Source organism: Vicugna pacos, chromosome 11, assembly GCF_048564905.1.
Source record: "Vicugna pacos chromosome 11, VicPac4, whole genome shotgun sequence".
Taxonomy (NCBI): Eukaryota; Metazoa; Chordata; class Mammalia; order Artiodactyla; family Camelidae; genus Vicugna; species Vicugna pacos.
In genome coordinates this window covers 91,167,409-91,190,690 of record NC_132997.1, presented here as the reverse complement: position 1 = coordinate 91,190,690, position 23,282 = coordinate 91,167,409, and the positions used below count along the sequence as shown (strand labels likewise).

Sequence of the window (23,282 nt, the reverse complement as noted above, 5' to 3'; positions counted from 1 at the left end):
ACTCAGTTTAGGGGACAAGAGAAATACAGGAGCATTTATTCATTATTTTAATAAATCCTGGTGTGCCTACCATATGCTAGGTGCTGTTTTGGAGGCACAAGAGTGAACAAAAACGAGAACATCCTTTCTTTCATGCACTTATGTTCTAGAGGGAGTAAACAATAAAAATTCATAGAATGTTTGGAAGGACAGTAAAGTGGAGCAAAGGGCTAGGGCAGAGAATTGCAGGTTCTAACTTACAGTATTGTCAGGGAGTCAACCTCTCCAGGTCTATTTTCTCATCTGTAAAATGAGGACTATTTTACCTATCTCAGGTCTTGACAGGCTTAAAAGAGATAAAATATGTAGAAAGGGAGTTAGGGGGATAAGGTTCTAGGCAAAGGTCATGGCAGGTGCAAAGGCCCTGAGGCAAGACCAGACTTGGGGTGAGTGAAGAAGAGCCATGAGATGGGAGCCATGAAGGAGGAGAATGGTACTGGGGAGCCCAGAGTGCTTTATGGGCAAGGTAAGGATTTTGTATTCTATTCTGTGATGGGAAACAGCAAGGTTTTGAGAAGAGTTACATCAATTTGTTCTAAGAGGATCACGCTGGCTCCTTTGTTTAGACTGTAAGAGTCCGGAGAGGGAAGCAGAGAGGTCAGCTGTGCTGGATTTGTGACATACTTGTGGGTAGAGCCAACAGGATAATATAGGTGTGCTAAATACTGTAGTACAGTAGATGCATTCCTGCCTGGGGCAGTGAGAACATTGGGCCAGAGTGAGGAGGGGGCGCCTTACCCAGCTGTGGGCATCAAGGAAGTCCTGGAAGAGGAGATGGAGTCTTGAAGGCTGTGGAAAAGTGAGCTAAGTGAGGTGAGCAAAAGTGGGAGCCAAGAAGCCACATGGGCCTCAAGAAAACCATGAGCTGGTTTCCTGTTCCTGGAGGGAAGGCCAGGCAAGGGAGGGAATAGGCTGGCTGGTGTTAGTGGCCCAGGCAGAGCACTAACTATGGACCCAGCACTGTTAGGGCTTTTATATGTTTTATCTCACTTGATCCACAACAAATGCAAAATGTGTACAATTATTGGCCTCATTTTACAGATGAGAAAGTAGACTTCGATTTGACCAGGGTCACACAAAGTAATGGATGTTGCTGGGGCCCCAACCCAGGACCCCTGAGGACCCCCCTGAACACCCTAAACATCCACACTGGCTTCCACAAACACAGAACCCCCTCCCACCCCAGTGCCGGGGAAGGGAGCTAGAGAAGGAAGGCAGGTACTTTTTTCCTGTACAAATGGTCCTTACTTGATCCGGTATCCAGAAGAAGGAACCGTATATTTGCCCCAGAGCTGGGGAAAAATTCTTGCGTTTGAGACATTGCGCTTCCCGGGCTGACGGGCTGACGGCGGGGCTCCTCACTTAAAAGTGCCCCAGGCTTGGTTTAATGCGCTGATGTCGACTTTTGAAAACTTTCAATCTTTAAAGTAAAATTCGCCACATTTTCATTTTTCACTGGGCCACACAAATTATGTAGTGGGTCCTGACTGTCCGGGATCCTGTGTACGTTGGACTTTGGGTGCAACTGAAGGGATTTTCTAGGGTATGTCCAAAAGCCTGGGTGCTCCTGGGCCGGAGTTAGACGCCGCCGGAGAGCAGGGCTGTGAAGGCAACACGCGCCACCTGAGCGAGTCCTCGCGGTAAGTACCATGATCTGGGGCTTCTGATAGGTGACCCTTCCGGGCCTGGAGGCGACGGGGCTACCGGAAAGGGCGGAACAAGGTTGAGAGCACTTGGCCTGTGGGACACGGGGGCTCCCGGCAACAGCGGGCGCGCGGGGCCCGGGGCGGTGGCGCAGGGACACCACGCAGGGAGAAGAGAGCAGCGTGCGTGCGGGGAGCCAGGAGCGGGAGCTGCGGGCGCGCGGGCCACGGGAGCGGGGACGGGACGTGCGCGCCCGGGGCGGGGCTTGCCACGGGCTCCGCCTCTGCGCCTGGCCCGGCGGCCGCGGCCTCTGCTGGCTGCGCGTAGGTCCTGGGAAGAAGAGCCGGAGACGGAGGAGGAAGCGCGGGGCCGGGCGGCTCCAAGGGCGCAGTGGCGCCGCCGCCCGCATGGAGCCCAACGTGCGCTTCTGGATCACCGAACGCCAAGTACGGCCCGGGCCCGGCGCGACTGGGGACGGGGAGGGCATGGGCCGCGCGGCGTGGAGTCGGCGCTGGCCGCGGTGACCTTGGGCAGGCCACCCGCCTTCCTATCTCAGACCTCGGGAGGGGACAGAGGGAAGCCCAAGCTTGCCCGAAGCCGACGGCCATGGCGGTTACCGTGCGTCGCCTCTGCCTCAGGCCTGGCTAGGGGAGGGTCGCACAGTGTCACCCTGCAACGGCACCGAGTCACTCCCCACCACTCAGTCGTCTGCCTTCTGCTGCCTAAGCTGTTGCTGAGCAGCAGGTTGGAGAGGGAAAGGTCCTCCCAGGAGCCCCTCGCCTCCCAGAGTCTGTGGGCCCAGCCACCAGTGAGACAAGCCGCCATCGAAAAGTAACACGGCCCCGCCTCCAGCCTGTAGCTGGAGCAGCGCTGTCCTATAGAAAGAGCGTGGGAGCCACGTAGGTAATTAAAATTCTAGTAGCCACATTAGAAACGTGGCTTTTAAAATTTTGAATTTTACCAATATATTGCATTTAGCCCAATAGATAAAAAATATTAACATTCCACATGTAATCTATATAAAAAATTATGAATGAGATATTTTACATCCTCTTCTGCAGGAAGTCTTCAAAATCCGGTGTGTGTTTCACACATACAGCACATCTGATTTGGCCTGGCCACATGTGGCTAATTGGACAGCACAATTCTAGAGCTTTCTCTTTGAGCGCTTACCTAAAGTAGAGCCTCACCCGGTTTTTTTACGTGGAAAGTTGAGAAAGGACACAGAACTCAAGTTGTCCGGGCAGAGCCAGGCCTCAAAACTGGAACCACTGCAAAGTTTGGGGGCTTTTTGGAGCAAACGTTTCCTCATTTCTCCACATGTGAGCCAAACTGCCTTTATTGAGCCTCACTGGGGTGACTGGTTCTTTCCCACTGGAGTTAAGCCTTATAACCATGCTAAGAGCGGGAAGAAACAGATGCTGAGAACTTTCTCGGTAGTTGCTTCAAGGTCATATGTGAGATGTGAGCATAGGCTCATTTGTCCCCAAAGTTTGGACTTTAACCCTCAAGGGCAAATTGATATTGGAGTGGTCAAGAGCACAGGCCATTGGGTCATTTCCTGGTTGGGTTTCGTTGAGTACATTCATGAGCCCTTCTAAGCCTCAGTTTCCTCACCCGTCAGATGGGGATTTTGTGAGGATTCCAGGAGGTGCTGCAAATAGAAGGCCCTATTAGGTTCTCAAAAATAATGGTAACTGTTATTATTACCACATATCTTTGTTTTTCTGCTGCCATTAACCTCTCTGGTGCTCTTACCCCTGAAGTCTTTTATTCAAAGAGTTCTTCTGTGGACAGAATTGTTGGATCCTACAAATTTGGTTGTTTCAATTGTAAGTATTTTCTTGTTTTCAGAGATAGTGCATTTCACATTGAATACTGAAACATGAAAACTGTGTTCCTTTTGAAAGCAGGTGAAATGACAGAAACTGTATATATTGTCATGTTTTTGTTCCTTCCAAATGAGCCTGTTGGATTGGAAAGGTGGTATGTAAAAGTGGACATCCATTTAACAGGCAGTCCAAGACTTGGCCCAGTGCTGGTGGTTTAAAAGTGATCAAAACAAGCCTCCTTAGTCATGGAGGATGGGACCTCGGGCTCTAGGGTAAAGTGTAGCAGGGAACTGGGGGAGGTTGTTGAGGGAAGGCTGGGAGGGAGGGGCAGGGAGAGTGGACTGTAAGCAAAGCCCAGTGGGGGAGAACATGTCGCCTGGTCCCTGGGGCTTTTAATTCAGGGGAACCAGGCAGTTCTTGAAGGTCCTTGAATGTCACTTAGAGAAGGGGGGTTCATACCTCACCTGCAGGGTGAGGCAGTGAGGTTCGATCCCCAGTACCTCCATTAAAGTAATGATAATGATAATAATAATAATAATAATAATAATAATAATAATACCCTAATTACCCCCCCAAAAACAAAAATTTTAAAATTTAATAAAATTTTAAAAAAAAGAAAACAAGATGCATATAGTGCAACATTTATGCAAATTACAACATAAAAAACCAAAATTACATATTTGTTTATGGAAACATGTATTCATGTATGTATAGATATAAACAATGATCTGGAAGTTTGTACCCTGAATTCATAATAGTGATTACCTCCCATAGAATGGGGAGGGAATTGAGACTGGAGGTAATGGACCTTTTTGGGAAAAAAATCAGCGGCAAATATAACTGAATATTCATGGTTGTTAATTCTGGGTGAGGGGATTATGAGTATATAATCATTCTTTGTATCTCCTGTATTTAATTTTTTTTTAAAGAAGAGAAGAGATAAGACTGAACTGATTAGATGTGGGGGTGAGTGAGAGAGAAGGGACTTCCAGGTTTCTAACTTGTGTAACCAGGTGGATGGTGGTATCACTCATTCACTGAAATAGTGGACATCGGAGAAGAACAGTGTGGGGCAGGAAATGGCAGCACCAGTGGGGTAAGCTGCTGGAAATGTCTAAGAATTTGGGTGGTCTGAGTCTGAATGGCATACAGGACTGTCTAATGGAATCTGTGGATAAATCTGAACAACGTTGAGATCATCGCTTGATTTCTTAATATCTGATTCCAGGAAAAAATAGAAAAATCGAGGCAACTATTGTTAACAAATGAAGATGCATCCAGGGGTGACTTGGAGGACAAAAGGGTATGTCTCCTGTGCGCAGGTGTGCCTGGCTCAAGGCTGGGTGTGGTTGCCTTCAGGTGATTCTGCTTGCATGGTCTCAAATCAGGTGGGATTTTGTCAGTAGGGTTAGCTTTTTAAGTATAGTTAGAATTCCTTCTGATAAACCAGATTAAAATTAGTAGGAATTGTATGAAGGAGAAAAAGCATAGGGTTCCTCCTGTGCAGCAGACACTAGTGGTCATTCCCTGTAGCAGATTCCTAGAGGCCCATGGCAAATTCCAGCATTCAGGCAGGCCTCCCAAGTCAGAACTGACTTCCTGTTAGAGGCCATGTTCCGGGGCGGGGTTACAGTCCTGCCTAAGGACTCACACCAAGCATTTGTTATCTACCTTGCAGTGTCTGGGGCTTTCCAGGGCCCACAATCATCAGTCCCATGAGACAGCCTGCGGAAAGCTCACATATTTAACTTGGTTTTTCTAAGAACTTGCTGGGGCCTCTGGGCTCACAGCCTGGCTCTTTAGCAAGTGACTTGGCTAATGGCGTGGTTTGCCACAGCCCGCTCTGCTCTGAGCCGGGGGAGGCTGGCTGCATTCAGGTCCTCACCTGAGTGACAAGTCAGGTGTTGGCCTTGAGTCCTCTCCAGGGTCAGAGACTAGGGGCTTTTTATAGTGTTCTGATCATTTTCATGTGGATCATCTCTTTGCTTCTGATTAGTTCATTTGTTCATTCATTTAATTCATTTGTTTTGATTTGTTTGGTCCACTTGGTAGAAAACAGTTCGCTGCTTCACAAAGGTGGCACCAGAAATGAGAGGAGATGCTTTGGCTGCCAGGGCACCTTTAAAAAGGCTATCGCTTGTTTTTTTTCTCTTTAGATACAAGAAGCCTGGAAGAGAAGTCTTGTAAGTTTCAGCCCTGTCCTAATTTTTAGCCTAAAATAACAAAAATCAAACATCAGACTAACCTTCCTGTTTACCCTTCTGAAGTCGACAGTACATCCTGACAATAGCAAGCTGATCCCCGGTCCTTTTCGACCGGCAGGTGAGTTGACTCTAATTTTCACAAGTGGTTTGTAACTGTTTCAAACCTTTGCCTCCCTCTAGTCACATGGTTGGTTCCCCTGGCAACCAGCCCCCTTCCTTAGGTGCTTTCCAAAAGTCATCTCATTGACACTATCTCAAATGTGGCTGAAAGGGGCTTGTTATGAAGAATAAAAGATGCTCTTTTCACCTTATTACTCTTCTCACTTAGGAAATTCCAAGGTTTTTAGGCTCTCTGTGCCAGAACAGGGACAAAAAGCCAATATGCATGTCTTATTATTAAGTCACAGCATCAGATGCATTGAATTCACGCGGAAGGATGAACCAGGACTTGGAACAAGTGATGGTTTACCTTCCGTGAGAGGGAGCCTGGTCAGGTCTTTCTCTACGGTGTTGATTTAGAGTTTTACCATATGCATATGGTTATTATTTTTATTAGGAAAAAAAAAAGAATGAGTGAAAAATACTCTTTGATGTCCGTGCCTTCAGTTGGCCAGAAAAGAGGTTTTGGGATGGGCGGTGCCCCTTTCTGCCCTCTCTGCGGTCACTGACCCTCTTTTTTTTTTTTGCCAGCTCTCCTGCCTTTCACGGCGCCCATGGTGAGTAAGCTACTGCTCACCGTTTAGAAGCCGGGGCTTTAGGAAGATGTCCACCCATCTCCCAAGCTTGGTGGCTGGTGTCTTCCAGCTCTGGACCCCTGATACATGGTTATGGATCCCCAACCTCTGACCCTCGTCTACTCCCCACCCCACCCCCACTTATCCAGCCGGGCACCTGGGCCTCTTGAGGGTTTCTTTGAATACCTAATGTGTGCAAGTCACTACGGAGAAGATGGATGAGTTAAGATGTGCTCCCTGGCATAGGCCCCTGTGATTGTCCATCACCTTCTCTCCCCAAGCCTCCCCCATCGTGCAGGCCCTCTCCTGGAACCCGGAATTGCTCCCAGCAAGGCCATCTGACCTTGGCTTTCACGAGGTGTTTTCACCAAGTGAGAACAGCCTCCACTCTTGCAAGTGCTGCTTCTCACCCCCTGCTCCATGGCACGGGGACCACTGTCAGGCGGCCGGGTGCTCTCAGTGCCTGTGGGTGCCCATCCAACATCACATGTCCACCGACCACTAGCCCCCCGCATCTGCTCCTTCCCCTCCTTGCCCCAGCTCCTGAGGGCTCAGTTCTGCATCTCCCTAGGGAAGTTCTTTGCTCTACAGGCTCTCCCTCCCCCCAAACACTCACAGCTTTGCTTTCTTTCCTTTACAGGTGTTTTTGTCAGTGCTGCCAGTAAAAAATCTAAAGTCCATGATTTTACCGCAGGTAGCACTTCCTCCCATTTCATGATCACTGAATTTTATTGTGCTTAAAACCAAAATGTGATGTATTAGCCTCTGTCTTCCTGCAGGTTTCCTTCTACACCTACAGTACAGTCTTCAGCATCGTCAATGGAAATGCAAGTTACGTGAGTATCACGAGGCCCAGGGGGCTGCAATTTTGTATTATTTCTTTTGGAGTTTGTGTGTGTGTGTGTGTGTGTGTGCGTGCATTTGTTTTAATTATCTTTTCTGGGTAAAACTATGGTATTTGCTAAATATGAACTTTTGTTTTTCCCTAGAATCGTCGCCCCTACGAGAGTATATTACTTGGGGCAGGAGTAATCACTTCCTCTACCTTTTTTGGAGTATGTATTTTAAAAATATGTCGAATTTTTGTATTTCTCAGAATCATAATTTTATGTGCTACCTCAATTTAGAAAGCATGATTACGACATAAAGAAGGAAATATGTCATCTGGAATCCTATCACTCCCAAATTATCATCTGATTTTTCCAAGTTTCTAGGCATATGCTCAGTACTGTTATCTTTTTAAAAAATTAATTCATGCTGTATGAACATGTTATACACATTGTATATTGCTTTAGATGTCAGGACGCTGTTATGGTTGAAAATGTAGACTTTAGAGTCTGATAAGCCTGGGTTCACATCTTGGCTCAAATCCTTAACGACTTAGTGGCTCTGGAAAAGTTCTGCAGCCCGAGCCTCCGTGTATTTCTCTGATGATCAGGAAGAACGAGAATGAAAATGAAAAATACACGGAGGGCACTTGCTGGGGTCTGACCTGTAATGGGAACTAAGTTGACGCTAGCTCCCTGCTGTCACATGTGTTCAGCTGAGTTTTTGGTCCTGTGCAACAGTGATTTTTGTCTCTTATTTTCTAGTTATTACCTCGTTTGCTGCAAGTAAAGTTTTCACTGAGTAGCATTTTGAGCAGAAATGTCTTTCCTGTCGTCATGCTCGGTAAGCAGGGAGCCTGCCGCCTTTGTGGATGAACACAAACCCGGAAACACACATTACATTTTAAAGACTCTCTGTACAAGCCTTCTTCATGTCTTAATTCACTTGATCCTGACAACTCATGGGTGGATAATATTATTATTCCCATTTACAGATGAGGAGACTGAGGCCGGGGGAGGTTAAGGAACTTTCCTAGGGTGAGGCAGGGAGGAAGGGGTGGTATAAGGGACTCCAACCCAGTGGTCTGACTCCAAGGGAGTGACAGAGGTATTAACCAACCCTTTTAAGTTTGCCAGCCTGCAAGTTCACTCGTTCACACTCCACATTTGGGTTTGGGAATCAGAGCAGCCTGAAGGGTTGGCAGAATTACGTCAGTGGTAACACTGGGAAATTATGTTACAAAAACCTCGTCTAACCAGCTTAAGCCAAGAAGGCAGGCATATTTCAAGGACCTTGGTTTCTCTGGGAATCCTGCCAGGGGTGTTGGAACCTGGTGCTGGGTGGTAGTCAGGACTCAAGACTGAGAGGCCAGTGGGGAGGGTATAGCTCAGTGCTAGGCTCTGCTAGTGCTAGAACCCCTGATGTCCTGGGTTCAATCCCAGTATCTCCATTAAAAATGAATAAATAAATAAATAAACCTGATTACCTCCCCCATCAATCAATCAGTCAATCAATAAAAATTAAAAAAAAAAAAAGACTGAGAGGCCAGAAGCTCTGACCCTACTCCTCAGCCCACGGGAGAGCTCGGGTGGCCCAGTACCTGTCAGGTGAGCACCTGGCGACCAGGAGGCACAGCTGTCAAAGAAAGAGGCACGACACTTGGAAAGATGTTCCTCCATTAGACCAACGCTTGTCCCTCTGTGTCGTCTTTCCACCCACAGCCCAACTCAGTGGAATGAACGTGATTGCCTCCCGAAGTCTGGAGCCCATGCGAGGGATTGAGGTCATGGACAAGGAAGGCAATGTCATAGGCTATTCCAGAAAAGCTGGGACCAAGGTAGGGGGACACAACGGAGCCGTGAGCTGTTTGCCTTTTGAGCAAAGAACTGCATTTTCTGTTTGAGAGCTGGTCACAAATTCATGTCTCCCTTCATTCTTTCATCTGTCTTCCCTCATTATGCTGAGAGAGAGATTCTACATTTTGTGCCCTGATGTTTAAAAGGTGATGTGTTAGTCTGGGTTCCCAAGAAAAAAAGAATCGACAGAGATAAACAAGTTCATATTGTACAGCACAGGGACCTATATTCAAATATCTTGTAGTAACTTATGGTAAAAAAGAAAAAAGAACATGAAGACGAATATGTGTGTGTTCGTGTATGACTGAAGCATTATGCTGTACACCAGAAACTGACACATGTTAAACTGACTACACTTCAATGAAAATATATATACAGAAAAAAATAAAAGAACAAACAGGCTATCTGCCTATTTGTCTGTCACCTACATACATTTCCAATAATTGGCTCACACAGTTGTAGCACCAGGAATATGTAGGGTAGGCCTGCAAGCTGGAAACTCAGGGGCTGAGAATTTCTTCTTTGGGAAACTTCAGATTTTGCTCTGAACACTTTCCAACCCAATTGGATGAGGTCCATCCACACTGTGGAGAGTAATCAATCTCCTTTACTTGAATTCTACGGATTGTAGCTGTTAATCACATCCACAGCACACCCCCACCACAACACCTCGATTCGTGTTTGATTAAATAACTGGGAATTACAGGTGGACCCGTAAGACTGACCATCACAGATGGGCATCCGCCAAACACTAGCCCTTCTTTGAGTGTGAGGTCTTGTCCTTCAAGCTCAGCACCCGCCCTCCCAGCCTGCTCTGTACTCGTGGAAGTCAGTGGACACCCTCTCTGGGTTTAAGAGAAGCCTCCCTCCCCACCTCCCGGCAGATTTTCTTAGAGTCTTCGTCTTGAAGGACCAATTTGCTGTCAAGGATGGCCTGAGGAAATCCAACACTCTGACCTACGACTCTTCTAAAAGGCCTCCCATTTTGAGAATTTTTACTGTTAAATAGTTTGTTCTTTTGCTCCATTCAATATAAAAGCTTCTGTCTGCATTCAGCTCAGAGAACTTGCACTAACCTGTGGTTCGTTTTGAGTATAAACTTAAAAAATACCTTTTCGGGGGTGGGGGCTATATAGCTCAGTGGAAGAGTGCGTGCTTGGCGTGCACGAGGTCCTGGGTTCGACCCCCCAGTGCCTCTGTTAAGGGGCAAAAATACCTTTTAAGCAAGTGGGATCTTTTTTGGTCTCTGTGAAGTGATTTTAGCCAAAGAATTGTAACATAGGCAATTGTTTGCAAAGTATAGAGAGTAGTTGGGCCTCTCACTGTGTCCTCGGTCTGGGGGCCTCTCTGAGCCCGCTGGGCCTCCTGCCCAGCCTGTCGGTGGAAAAGGGGGTCAGAAAAGATGGCTTCTCATTCAGTCCATAAATCTGTCGTTATTGGGCTCATGAAATATGTTGCTGTAAATCCTATCACTGATTTACAAAGTTGAATTATAAACCATCAGATGCATGCTACAAGTATTTCCACTAGTGCATCTAATAGCATGTCTGGAAATAGTGGCCACCTCAGTGAATTACAGTAAGGACATGAAAATTGCAAGTCACAATGAGAGAAATTACTGCCAGAAATGAAATACCTCGTTTTTGAAATGAAGGTCCTGTGCCTAAGAATCTGCCCTAAAGAGACATTTTCTAACACTTTTATTGAGGAGGAATTTACATGCTATAAAATTAATTGGAAGACTATAGTTTGATGGATTTCAGTAAATTTAAACAGTTGTACAAACATCACCACAGTCCAATTTTAGAACACTTCATCGCCGTGAAAGTTTCCCCTGTGCCCATTTACAGTCACACCCCTTCCCACCCCCAGCCTCAGGGAAACGCTGGTCTGCTTTATGTCTTCATAGGTTTGCCTTTTCTAGAAATTTCCTACAGGTATATCATACAATATTTTTGTGTCTGGCTTCTTCAACTTTTGAGGTTCATCCATCTTTTAATGTGTCAGTAGTGTGCTGTGTGGCTTAGAGTCGCTGAGCAGTGTTCCGTTGTATGGATGGACCACATTTTGCTTGTTTACTCCCCTGGCGATGGACATTTGGACTGTGTCCAGTTTTCGGTTGTTATGCGTCATGCTGCTCTGAACGCTCATGGGCGACTTTGTGTGTGGAGGAATGTTTGCATTTCTCTTTAACTCAATTTTAACTGCAGGGCATAAATATGCCAAAGAGAACAGTGAGAGCGAATGTTTACTCCACAAGTTGTTCCGCAGCACCTCCTGCCCGCCAGGCGCTGTGCTGGGCTCTGGTGACCCAAGCCCTCACCAGTCAGAATCCCTTCTCCCCAGGAGCTGCGGGGAGGTGGCCTCGGCCCCGCTGGCTCTCCAGTTCTCTATCCCATCTTGTCCAGAGGAGTGCCGTTTTTTGCATGAAGGCCAATTTAGGGTAAAAGAAAGGTTTGATGATCTGCTTAAAAAAAAAATTTATCTTTCTCTTAAGAATAAAGTGACTGCGACCATGCATAAGCATTAGCATTCTTTTATCATTTCCCTGTTGCCGGAAGGTTTCTTTTTTTTGGCTAAAATTTCAGAAACTACGTAACCAGCGATATCTGATTGTAATAGGGCACCTTTGATCAGATTTCAGGAGCCTCGAGCACGTCGTTTTCCTTTGACTGGTCTTGTCAGCCCGTCAGTTGCAGTGAGTGTGTTGCGTCTCCCCGGGCCTCCTCATGATCGGTGTCCAGTCTGGAATGTTTTCTCTTTCCACACGAGACAAATGGAGAGAGTCTGGCCTCGCCCACTGACGTCGAAACACGCTACACTCTGCAGCCACTTTTTTGTTTTTAAAGAAGTGAAAGCTTCTCAGCTCACTTCTTTTTATTTTTTATTTTTTTGGGAGGTAGGGGGAGGTAATTAGGCTATTTACTTATTTATTTATTATTTTGATAGAGGAACTGGGGATTAGGCTCAGGACCTTGATGCATGCTACGCACTCACTCTACCACCGAGCTACACCCTCCCACTCCCTGCAGCCACTTTCCTCTTCCTGGAGTCAAGTGACTTTATTTTTCATTCCTGAAAGTTTATTTTGAAAGCCACCCTCCTTGATGCCCTCTGTCCTCCTGAGGAAAAGGCAATCCCACAGAGGATCGCGGGAGCTGAGTGTTAGTGTCCTAAGCAGAGAATAGGGTACCGGGCACAGCAGAGGAGCCGGGAAGCAGGCTGTAGCCATGGAGTCATGGGAGGCCGGAAGCGTGAGGAACAGAGCTCAGGGGAGGGAATGGTGGAGTGACTGCCTATTCATCTCACACTAGGTGGTGCCAGGTGTGCAGTCAGTTGTGTCTTATCGGGGGTTGAGCTCTGAAGTTGGCATGTGAGTGTCATCTGTAGTCAGAATTTCCCTTGAATGTCTCTTACGTTGCCCTTGAGTACACATGACTTTGTGCATATGACCCATATACTGTAAATTACATCTTTAAACGTTCAGTATAGAGAGTAATGTATATTATTTAAAAGTGACAAAATGTTATAAACTATACATGCATGTTTGTGCAAAAGAAAATTTTATAGCGTACTTTTAACTACACAAGGAAAAGATGGGCACATACAGGTAGACTCGTGCAAGTTACGAGTGAGTGTGTTGCCTCGCCAGTGCACTCGGAGCTGGACGTTTGGAGGATTCCTTCACTAGAAGGGGTGGGAATAACTGGGGAGTTGCTCAGGAGAGGAAGGCCAGTGGCAGAGTCCTGGACTGAAAGGAAAACATGGAGTGGTCCTCGGTGGCAAATCCAGTATTTCCACCAAAGGCGCTGCCATTTGGTTCTGAGTAAGGATTTGTCTGCAAGCTGCCTGTGCTTGTACTTAGTGAGTATCTCGTTTGGGGTGGCTGGTGGGAATGATGGAGACCTTGTAGAGTCAGAGGAGGTAAATTTCGTCTCTGGTTACTCCGGGCACCAACCCCGGGCATCTGTGTCAGGTGCTGGCTCCACCTCTTTGCACTTGATTATTTTTCTAAGCGGGAAGGGAGAGAAGTGGTTTACTGGTCTCTGTCATGAGTTGCAAGATCCCTGGAAGTCCTCTCACTCCATGTGCTAAGCTGCTCTCTTTTCATTTCCACCAGGCTGTTAAAGATACAGCAACATCCAGAGTTGTGCTGTTTGGGACCTCAGCTTTTATCCCCGAAATCTTCTCATACTTCTTTAAAAGGTAAGAGGTACGCTCATCTGCCTGAGTAGGAATAAACATTTTGATAGTCAAAGTCCATATAAAACTTGTCAAATCCTGAATCTGGTGGGAAGGGTGGGAAGAAGTTGCTTCAAGAATCTTCCAACTGCTCTTCATCACAGGTAAGACAGTAGGATTGATTTAGGGCAGCTATGGAAATGCTGATTTGCATATTCCAATGACCCTGGAATCTCGCCCAGGCCCTGTCCTCAGTGACTTCTGCTCCTGGGGCGTGTCCCGGCACCTGCTGAGGCTTGTCTCCTCACTTCTACAATGATGAGTTTGGATGATTTGTAGGCTCTCCCACCTTTGATATGCTGAGAATATTGCTCAAGCCTCTTTTCTGCCTTCCAAATATGTGTTAAATTAGCTCAGTTGGTCCAGAATCAGTAGACTGCCATCCCTTTTGAGAAGTGAGGAATGACCTATTAGAAGGAGAGCCTGAGGATCAGCCAGTATGAGACGCCCCACTGCAGTTAGTAGCTTAGAGCAGAAGGGAGATGCATTGATTTAGATCCTGGGAATAGGCAGAAGCGTAGCCTATGGCAACTGACCAGAGACTCTAGTGCAGGACAGTTTTCTCTTTCGTGGGAGTTGTCTTCCATCTCTCCTGCCACACATTGGCTCCTTTGTGTTGATGAGGGACATGACTGCTGCCATCTCCCAGCTCATATTCTCACAGTGTCCTGATGAGAAAGGAAAACAGCAAACGCCAGGGGTTGGGGAGACAGAGAATGTCTTCCACTGAGTTCATAAACTCCTGGGGAAGGATTCTTTTGGCCCAAGTGGGGTCACCTGCTTGGTGCTGAACCAGCCGGCTCTGTCCAGGGTGCCGAGCTAGCAAGCTTCCACTGGGACCACATAAGGAGTGCATTTCAGGACGTAGCAGTGTCCTGGACAAAACCAACAGTTACTTCCCATGGTCGATCCAGCTGGATGGGTGTGAGGACTTCTGCTGTGTCAGGGTCTTCCTGAAGTTCTCTGGCTGTCCTTAGAGTGGGGGCTTCTGGGAGAGCTGGAGCCTTCCAGTTTGTCCCCTGAGGCCTATCCATTGGCAGTAGCTGCCTGATGGGAAGAGATGGTCTTCCTATCCCAGTGGGCCTCGGGGTGCCTGCAAGGACCTCGTGCGAGCTCACAGCCATGAAACGTATCCAGGCTAGGAAGACCTCAGTGGCTCTTCTAACTCAACTCTTTCATTTTGTATCTGAAAAAAACTCAAGGCTACGAAGGGGAAAGTGACTTTCCCAAGAGCACACAGTCTGTCAGTGGCTGAGCCCTAACCAGACCCCAGGACCCCAGGTCTCTGACTCGGAGGCTGAGGTTCTTTGCACCTTCCCACACTGTCAAAGGTCAGGGTCAGAATGTCACATCCATGTCCACGTGACCCGGGGGAGAGCACAGGCTCTAGAACCTGACCTCTCACATTTGAGAGTTGGCAGATTTTAGGTAAGTGACTCACCCGGCCAGTGGCTTCATTCTCCTGTTCCTGTGAAGGAGTGATGATAACACAGGCCTCACAGGGTCTTTGGGGGTCAAATGAGCAAATGAATGTGAAGTGCTTAACCCTCAGCCTGATGCGTAGTGGGTGTTCCGTCCATGCAGCCACTCATTTTGCCTGTTTGTGGGGCCAGTGGGAACTGAGGCAGGGCCTGCAGCGGCTCACAAGACAATTGGCCACCATTCGAGCAGAGGGCCAGCCTCTAAAATAGCCCTGTAACCCCTGTAACTTTGCCTCTTCCAGGAGCCAGTTTTTCCTGCGGTATCCGTGGTCATTGTGGTCCTTGAAGTTTTCTTGTACTGTCCTTGTAATGGGACTGATGGTGCCAGTTTCTTTCAGCATATTCCCACAGATTGGACGGGTAAGTGACCCCTTGGACTTCCTCTCAAAAAAAAAAAAAAAAACCCAAAAAACTATTTCTTCCCCTTGTTATCAGAGTGAAATAAATTATTCTCTGAAAAAATTTGTGAAGTTTACAAAAGTATAAGACATTTGCACATAATCCCATTCCCCAAAAGACTTATCCAGCTTTGGATTCTGTTTTTCTTAATGGTATATCAGAAGCATTTTTCTGGGACGTTAGAGAAAAAAAAAACAACTTTGAGATATTTTATAATCTGTAGCGACGCCCCACCCAGTGGGACTTTGTGCAGTGTTCTGTATCTGTGCTGTCCAATATGGTAGCTGCTCATGACGTGTGGCTGTTGAAACGTGGCTAGTGTGACTGAGGAACTGGATTTTTAATCTGGTTTAATTTTGTTTTGTTTGGGGGGGAGATAATTTAGGCTTATTTATTTTAATGGAGGTACTGGGAAGTGAACCCAGGACCCCATGCACGCTAAGCACACGCTCTACCACTGAGCTATGCCTTCCCCGCTAGTTTAATTTTATTTTAACTTACGTGCTCACATGCAGCTAGTGGCTACTGTTCCAGACAGCGCAGTTCTGTAGACCAGGATAGATGATGATCTATGATGAGTCTGACTGCCTGGACTCAAGTTCCCAGTCCCTCCACGACCATAGTCAGTTTGCTTAAACTCTCTGATGCTCAGTTTCTATGAAAGACAGATGAAGATCACAGTACCTCGGCAAAACCTTGTTGCTGGTATCAAGGACGTTTTCAGTGTAAGATAATATCGATTTCTGGCATTTCTTGGCTAAAAATTTCAAATGCTTGTTGCTGTCACTGAAGTTAAAAAATCACTCATGTCCTCAAAAGCATTTGTATTTATGGAATGATCTTGTTCGAAACCCAAGTTGTAAGTTTAGGTTTATAGAGTCATTAATACTGGCAACCTTAACAGCACATAACATAGAAGTTTTAAATTATTTCAGATGGTTCCTATACTCATTATGAGGTCGGTAAAGGTTGGAGAGGTGGGCGTAAGGGGTACACAGAGCCCAGGAACCCTGACCAGGCTGAGAGTGGAGCAGGGGGCTTCAGGGGATCCAAGGAAAGGAATCTTTGGGCGTTCCCTTCACTGGCGTTGGGGTGTCAGAATCCAGAATTGGCGAGTTTGTTGTTGGATAACCAGGCTCTCCTTCCACTTGCTTTGTATGGATTAAAGTTACGATGTGTAATGGGATTCATTTTTCTGGGGTCAGGAGTAACTTGGTTTTGCTCCTCGGCCAGTGGCCTCTTTCTATGGCTGGGGCCCTTGTGGGTACATGGTCACCCTCAAGAAGCTGGGCCCGGGACAGCGTGTCAGCAGTCAGCCTTCACCACTGCCATTCTGTGCCCCACAGCCGGATGCCACTCCCTGGCCTTCTGGAGTCAGACAGCTGCTAACTTAAGTTACATGGCTGAATGGGCATGCTCGGGTCCTTGGGCCAGTGAGGGAACTGTAGCCAAAGTGGGATTGCAGTGGAGCCCAGGCGGGGCTGGGTGCACTGGGAAGGGGCAGCGTGGGCAGAGGGAACAGCTGGGACACAGGCACGGAGGTCTCTTGCGTGGCCCACCCGGGACACTCTGAGGGGTTGCAGGTGGCTGGAGTGTGTAGGAGAGGAAGCTTCAGGGTATTCCCACTTACAACAAGTGAGGCCCCTGTGTTATCCAGTCCCTTCTGTGTCCTGGGCAGTTGTCCTCAGAAGTACCCTTCAAGGTAGTTTGTATTCCCATTTTGCAGATGGAGCGCCTGAGGCTCAGGGGAAATGTGAAATTCCCTGATAGGTTATTCAGCTATGGTAGGCAGGGCAGGTGTGCCGGTTCTGGCCAGATGATGAAAGGCCTCACCACCCCCACAAGGTGATGGAACTTTTATCCTGGAGGCAGCGGGGCGAGTGGCTTAGCAGGGTGTACTTTAGGAATGTTACTCTGGACCCCACACTGTAGGTGGAGATAGTTGGGAGGCTGTAAAATTATCCCCACAGCAGGGTGAAGGGGGCTCAGAGCAGACCCGTGGTAGTAGGTTGGAGAGAAATACTTGAGTTGGGTAAGTCAGAACTTCTGAGCAGATTGGGGGTGAAAGTGTTGCAGAGAAGGGGACCTAGGGGCACCCAGATTTCTGGCTCAGGTACGACGCCAAGAGCCGGGACCAAGAACTAGGACTGCATCTGGTTGTAACTGAGATCCAGAACAGTGCCTCGAACAAGGGGGATGTTTATGTCTCATTCACATAAAGTGAGGGGTGGCCAGGCCAGGTAAGACACCTGTGTGTCATGAAGTCCTCAGGAACCTGGGCTGCTTCCAGCTCAGCACGCCGCCCACCCCGGGGTTGGCCCTCATCCTTAGGGAGCAAGATGACATTCTCATTCTCCACAGTCACCTGGCTTGTCTGCTTTCATCACCGTGACAGAACTGAGTCATGTGCAGGGGAAGCTAGGAAATAAAGTCTTTCTTTTGGACCTATTTAAAGTTCTGCTGCTGTGGAAGCAAAGAGCAGATGTCGGGGGCGGGTGGCAGTTTCTGCCAGAGGCTTTAGCAGGAAGGGTAACATGGTATGGAAATGACTCTTACATGACAGAAAGTAAACATGACTGAAAGGCTATGGGGAGATTAGGGAAGGAAGAGAATTTCTAACTGATCCAGGAAGGCTGCATGGAAGAGGTAGGCTTTGGATATGGATGGATTTGAACAGGCAGAGATGGGGAAGGAAGGGGCATTCCCAGTGCAGAGAGCAGGAGGGCTGAGGAGTCCAGTGTACCTGGACACGTGTGGCTGAACGTGACTGACAGGATGCTTGGGGCAGGTGGCGGGGCCTGCACTGCTAGGCCAAGGAAGCAGACCCTACTCCAAAGGCAGTAGGTGGTTTGTGCAAGTCTTAACGGGTGCAGGGCTCTTAGAGGCCAGAGTGGAGGCAGGAAATGGAGTCCATCTACCCTTGAGATACCTCCAGCCCCCGCCAAGCAAGTCCTGGCATTTGCTGGGCTTTTAAAATACCTTGTTACTCCAAGGTGGGCATGGAAGCGGCTGAATGGTGGGCCTGGGCTAAGCGGAGCCCCACTTGCCTGTCCTGCCTGGGGTGGCTTGCAGAGAGAGCCCCAGGCTGGGAGTGATTCTCTGCCCCAGGGCACCTCCTTAGACATTGCATGGGGTGCAGTGAATTTCAGGTCTGGAACCTCAAGGACCTCAACGAGGAAACTTGTCCTTCCCAAAGCTCCTTTTCCGTTAGCCACCTCTGCTTGCCAGTGTCAGCTGGTACTTCTGCCACCCTGCTAGCCTAGAAATGTGGCATGGTATTTCGGACTGTTGTTAATTTTGTCAGGTGTGATAATAGCATGTAGTTGTGTGACAGAGGCTTTATCATTTGGAATTTCATACTGAAGTATTTGTACGTGAAATACTGATACATCTGAGAATTGCCTTAAAATACTCCAGAAAACACCCCACAACTCGGTATGGGAGATGCTTGATGAAATAAGATCGGCAGACTGTTAATAGTTAAAGCTGAGTGATGAGTATATGAGGATTCACTATATGTTTTTGGCATTTGTTAACATTTGAAATTTTCCATGAAAAAGTTTTTAAGAAGTTAATGTTTTTTGCTATAGATTAGACATCACTGAAAAAGCTAGAATGTGAAATAGATGCTTTCTGAAAAAAAAATTTTTTTTAACTTGGCTTCTAAGGCAAGAAAACTTTCTTAATATGAATGTTAAGAATTTAACTTTGTTTTTCAGATACAGTGCAGCGAGCTGGAAAAGGAAATTCAATCTGCAACAGAAGAAACAGAACTCTTCTATAACAGAGGGGTGTAGGGGTGAGTTTTAGGTGAATCTGTTTGGTTCCTGCAGTGAAAACCTTCCTCCCAAGGTTTCAGTTTCAGGAACTCTGCCAGAGGTGAACTGGGAATCCCAGAGGTGTCCGCGGCGACAGGAAAGCTTACGATTACACCTGCCGAGACGATTTTGAGGCTGGTTGTGCCCAGTGTTAAACAAGCCTGGATGGAAGAAGAAAAATGGGGGTCTGTCCTGTCTGACCCACCCCGTGGGGCTGCTGAGGGGATGTGTGATGTAAGATCAAGTGTTCTGTTTGTTCCTCATCCTGTGAAGGGATACTGCGAAATTGCTAATAAACTTGTCTGTGGTTGAGTAGTTGAAAACGAAAGACAAAGGTCCACCACGCCCACGTGGCACAGGGACTAAGCTGATGCCCCACCTCAGGGTGCACGTGTAGTGAGCCGGTGAAGGCCTTCAGCCCCCAAAACAATCCCGTTTCCTGCCTCAGCTTCTTCCTGTCCTGGAAACAGCTGAAGATCTTTGCCAGCTCCTTCTTCCTCTTCAGTGGCCAATGACCCTGTCTTCTCTGCACAGTGAAAACCAAGGGTGTCACCCTCCTGGCAGCAAACCTGCTGACCTTTCTCTGAGGTCGGCTGTGCCCGACCCCCCTGTTTCTTTTGGACCTTCTCTGCAGCTGCCACTGTCCCTCTGGCTCCAGCCTCAATTCTCTGCTCCTTCCCAGTAGCCTTTAAACTGCTTGAGTCACCTGCCTCATGAAAAAAGCAACCCCCCCGCCTCTGTAGCCAAACATTTTCAGAGGTTTCTATCCTGTTTCCATCCCACCTTCCACTAAGAACTGCTGCCATCCATGCCCGCCCCTCCCCACCGCAAATCCTCTTCATACGTCCACTCTGCCGGCTGCGCAGGCCTGTCATGGGCCTTGCTCTCCCTGGAGCAACAGGCCCACGTCCAGTTGCCCCTTGCACTCTGCCATTTGGATGTCCACTTGAGACCACCTTTCCCTCCCACTCTCAGGAGCTGGTACCACCACTTCCCCAGTTTCATCACTCAGGACCACTAGCATCACCCTTACCCTGCCCTCCCCCATCCCATTCAACAGACTCAGCCCAACAGTGTTAATTTAAGTCTCTAGACCTCACCCCTCTGCATCCACTGCTCCCACCCCAGCTCGGTCCAGCAGCATCCCCCACTGGTATCACTCATCTTACCCGCTGTCTGGCTGCCTCCAGTCTACCTCCAGCCTGTTCTTCTGAAGCACACCTGCTCAAAAGCCTTCAGTGGCCTCCCAATGCATCAGGATCAAGTCCAGATTTCTTGCTGTGGCACGCAGGAGCCTTTACCTTATTCATCGCTTGCCACTCCCTCTCTTCACTCTGGACCAACATCCAGTTCCTCAGATGTGCTGTGGTCTCTCTTCCTTGGGCCTTCCCACAAGCCTTCCCCTCTGCTCTGGGCTAACGCCTGCCTATGCTTCAGGTCTGACTTGGATGTCAATCTCTCTTCTCCAGGAAGCCTTCCAGGAGTCACCATACAGAATTAGGCGCCCTCTCCTGCAGCACTCATACCGTGCCTGGCACTTGCCACACTGCAGTGCGTTGGCCTATTTGCTGACCTTATGCCCCCCCCGCCCCCGTCTGTGCACTTTGAGAGCAGGAAGCAGCATCCTGTGCATCAAGGAAGCCCCAGAAGACATAGTGCACGGCATAGAGTAGGTACCCAAACATTTGCGCACCGGAGGACGGTCTCCATCACATCCTGCCCCAGGTCATCTGAGAAATAACCTGTGTCTTTCAGTTTTCCCTAGGCCACAATGACAGTTATCTCCAAATTTGGTAGATGTTTCACAGCAGCCTAAAAGGATAAAAATCTGTGAAAATGAGCTACCAGTCGGCTCCATGTAGCCACAGGCTTATACTAAACAAAAAGAACAAAATGTGCAAAGGCTCCAGGTGGAGGTTTAGCCACTAACAGATGACAGAGGAGTAATCTAAGAGCATCTTTTCAAAGAAGACGCTTCACCATTAAAGTCAGCTCCAGAAGTCGGGATGGAAGAGACGCCGAGCCAATGGAAGGCGCTGGAATGCTTAACCTTCAAATAGGTCTTGGGGTAACTCCCCAGTGGTTCTGCAGTTGACAAAAAGGGTTTTTTTCTTTTTTCGTTTGGAGTGGGGAGAATTAGAGAAAGAGGGCATAATTCTTCATCTGCCTAAAACTCTGTTGAGTATCAAAATATTTCCATTTTATTTTTGTATCATAAATTTCTAATTTTAACAACTTTGATCATTAGCTAATAAAGTAATACAAAAAAATGAGGGAGAAAAAGATGTTAGTATTAATTTTCATAAAGTGCAGATTTAATTTTCAATTGTTTGTCTCAGTAAACATCATCTCATTTCAAATCTTCCCCTGCCCCCACCCAAGGGGAGTATGTTAAAAATTTTTTCCTTAACAAATGTCTGACACCAAGAATAAATGAAAGATCCAAGAAAGGCAAGTATTTTTGCAGACATTTTTTCTGGGTAAGATTTCTAAGGACAGCAGTACTGAGTAAAAAAGAGTGAAAAATCACCTTTCATAATTAATATGAACGTATATAATAACAAAAACAATTTAGACCCCCATGCTTATTTTGCAATTTTTAGGTCTCTAATTATGAAAAAGGTACCTAACTGAACAAGAACAATTGCCTTTATATGTGGCCAAATTATTTTTACTAAAGTTGTTTGAAAACATTCTCTGGTTTTGGCCCTCACAAGAAGTGAATTCTCACACTCCCTCACCAATTATATAAAGTTGCTGCTTCACTGCAGACATTTACGTTCAAAATGGGCTTCTTATTTTATTCTATCACATAACGGCTGGCATCTTTTTCAAAACAATATAGCTAGCAACAGGGTTAATTAAAGAGAACTAATGGCCGAAGTTGCCAACTGCTTACCTCTGCGACAGTATAAATATGGATTATTAAAGTTGTCTACCCAGGTATAAAATCTATGCAAAACCCTTATAATATAGGCAACATGTTCAAAGGCTAAGAAAAGAATTTTCTTTTATAGGAAAGTGCAACTGCAGGGTCTTTTGAATGATCTTCTAGACGGTTCTGCAGAAAACTTAGTAGTTTGGCTCAGAAAGTAGAGTTCCTCACGAGGAATTAAAGTTCTTCCTAGAAGAATACAAAGCAAAATTTCAGGCGGCTTTCTGAAAATAAACTATTCGTTGGTGGCTACACAGTGAGACAAACTGGAACGTAGAGTAACGAAGGCCTTCGGAGTTGCTGTCATTTGCATGAGAACTCGACAGAGCTGTTTCGCTCTTACTCCAGGACATCGGGCAGTTGTATGATGTTACATATGGTGGTTACAGCACTTTGTAAACATTGAGAGGAGGCGTGAAATTAATCAGATAGGAGGAATTCAGAAGTGTTTTCATATGTGTTTCAGTGCTTTTTCAGGTCAAACTTCAATGCTTTCAAATAAATCATTAAAAATAGAACGTTTTCTTTGCTATTTCCAGTATTTTACATAGGTGATGGATAGTCACGGTGCCAGGGCTTTAGATCTGTCATCAGTGACACATTCTGCCCCGTGGTCAGATTTTCAGCATTTGTTCCGCTGCTGCTAGATGGTAGAGGAAGTTTTCTGTTGCTGGCGGAAGTCGTCTCTGCTTTAGTGCCTCATAATTGAGCACTCGCTTTTCTCCATCACCCGAAACTTCTGAAAACGGAGCCAGGTTGGTGAAGATTTCTTTTGTTTTTAGGGAAATATCCTTTAAAAGAACAGGAAAATATATAATATGTTAGTATCAAAAAATTTGAATAGTTCTCCAGAATTCTTCCTGCTGTTTTTTTAGGTTTATCAGACTAATTTTATAAATAACTTTTTAAAAAATTTAAAATAACAAAAGATAAATGTCATGAGTAATTTGGGGTGGTGGGGGCGGGTGGGCATAAAGCGTACAATTCAGGGGCATTTTAAGTACATTTACAGTGTGGTTCAACCATCACCACTATCCATTTCCAGAACTCTTCTTTCCATCATCCCAAACTGAAACTCTGTACCCATTAGACAATAACTCCCCACTCCCGTCTCCTCCAGGCCCTGGCAGTCACCATTGTACTTTCTGCCTCTATGAATTTGCTGATTCTAGGTGCTTCATGTAAGTGGAATCACAGTATTTATGCTTCAAGGTTCTTGTCAAGGTTCACACATGTTATGGCACACGTCAGAACTTCACTCTTTTTAAGG

At 46.9% G+C, this 23,282-nt stretch overlaps 2 protein-coding genes across 14 annotated transcripts in view; one reads left to right on the top strand and one right to left on the bottom strand.

Moving 5' to 3' along the window:
• The first annotated feature begins 1,761 nt into the window (after nucleotides 1-1,761).
• Nucleotides 1,762-22,530, top strand: SFXN4 (sideroflexin 4). 3 transcript variants are annotated; one of them, XM_072971983.1, is made up of 15 exons: nucleotides 1,763-2,129; nucleotides 3,450-3,515; nucleotides 4,744-4,818; nucleotides 5,672-5,698; nucleotides 5,783-5,837; nucleotides 6,410-6,435; nucleotides 7,094-7,147; nucleotides 7,233-7,289; nucleotides 7,443-7,508; nucleotides 8,046-8,124; nucleotides 9,003-9,118; nucleotides 13,258-13,343; nucleotides 15,103-15,220; nucleotides 18,979-19,058; nucleotides 22,095-22,530. In XM_072971983.1, exons 1-14 carry the CDS (start codon nucleotides 2,091-2,093, stop codon nucleotides 19,054-19,056), a joined length of 942 nt encoding a protein of 313 aa, XP_072828084.1. In that variant the 5' UTR covers nucleotides 1,763-2,090; the 3' UTR covers nucleotides 19,057-19,058; nucleotides 22,095-22,530. The 3 variants fall into 3 exon arrangements, with proteins under 3 accessions (XP_072828085.1, XP_072828084.1, XP_072828083.1); XM_072971982.1 differs by lacking the exon at nucleotides 22,095-22,530 and having other exon boundaries at nucleotides 18,979-19,389; XM_072971984.1 differs by lacking the exons at nucleotides 3,450-3,515; nucleotides 22,095-22,530 and having other exon boundaries at nucleotides 1,762-2,129; nucleotides 18,979-19,389.
• The window catches only part of DENND10 (DENN domain containing 10), a 38,326-nt gene continuing 36,414 nt past the window's right edge, over nucleotides 21,371-23,282 (bottom strand). For all 11 annotated transcript variants that reach the window (XM_072971980.1, XM_072971972.1, XM_006200164.3 and 8 more), the window contains one exon: nucleotides 21,371-22,803. In XM_072971980.1, coding sequence (XP_072828081.1) covers nucleotides 22,627-22,803 — 177 coding nt within the window. In that variant the 3' untranslated portion in view covers nucleotides 21,371-22,626. The remainder of the gene's footprint in view (nucleotides 22,804-23,282) is intronic.

What these genes read in the sequence shown, in the direction of transcription:
- SFXN4 (XM_072971983.1), top strand. Translation starts at nt 2,091, where the DNA reads ATGGAGCCCAACGTGCGCTTCTGGATCACCGAACGCCAA. An exon ending in TCTGGATCACCGAACGCCAA is followed by an intron (nt 2,130 to 3,449) that starts GTACGGCCCGGG and finishes TTACCCCTGAAG; the next exon opens with TCTTTTATTCAAAGAGTTCT. An exon ending in AGTCCATGATTTTACCGCAG is followed by an intron (nt 7,148 to 7,232) that starts GTAGCACTTCCT and finishes GTCTTCCTGCAG; the next exon opens with GTTTCCTTCTACACCTACAG.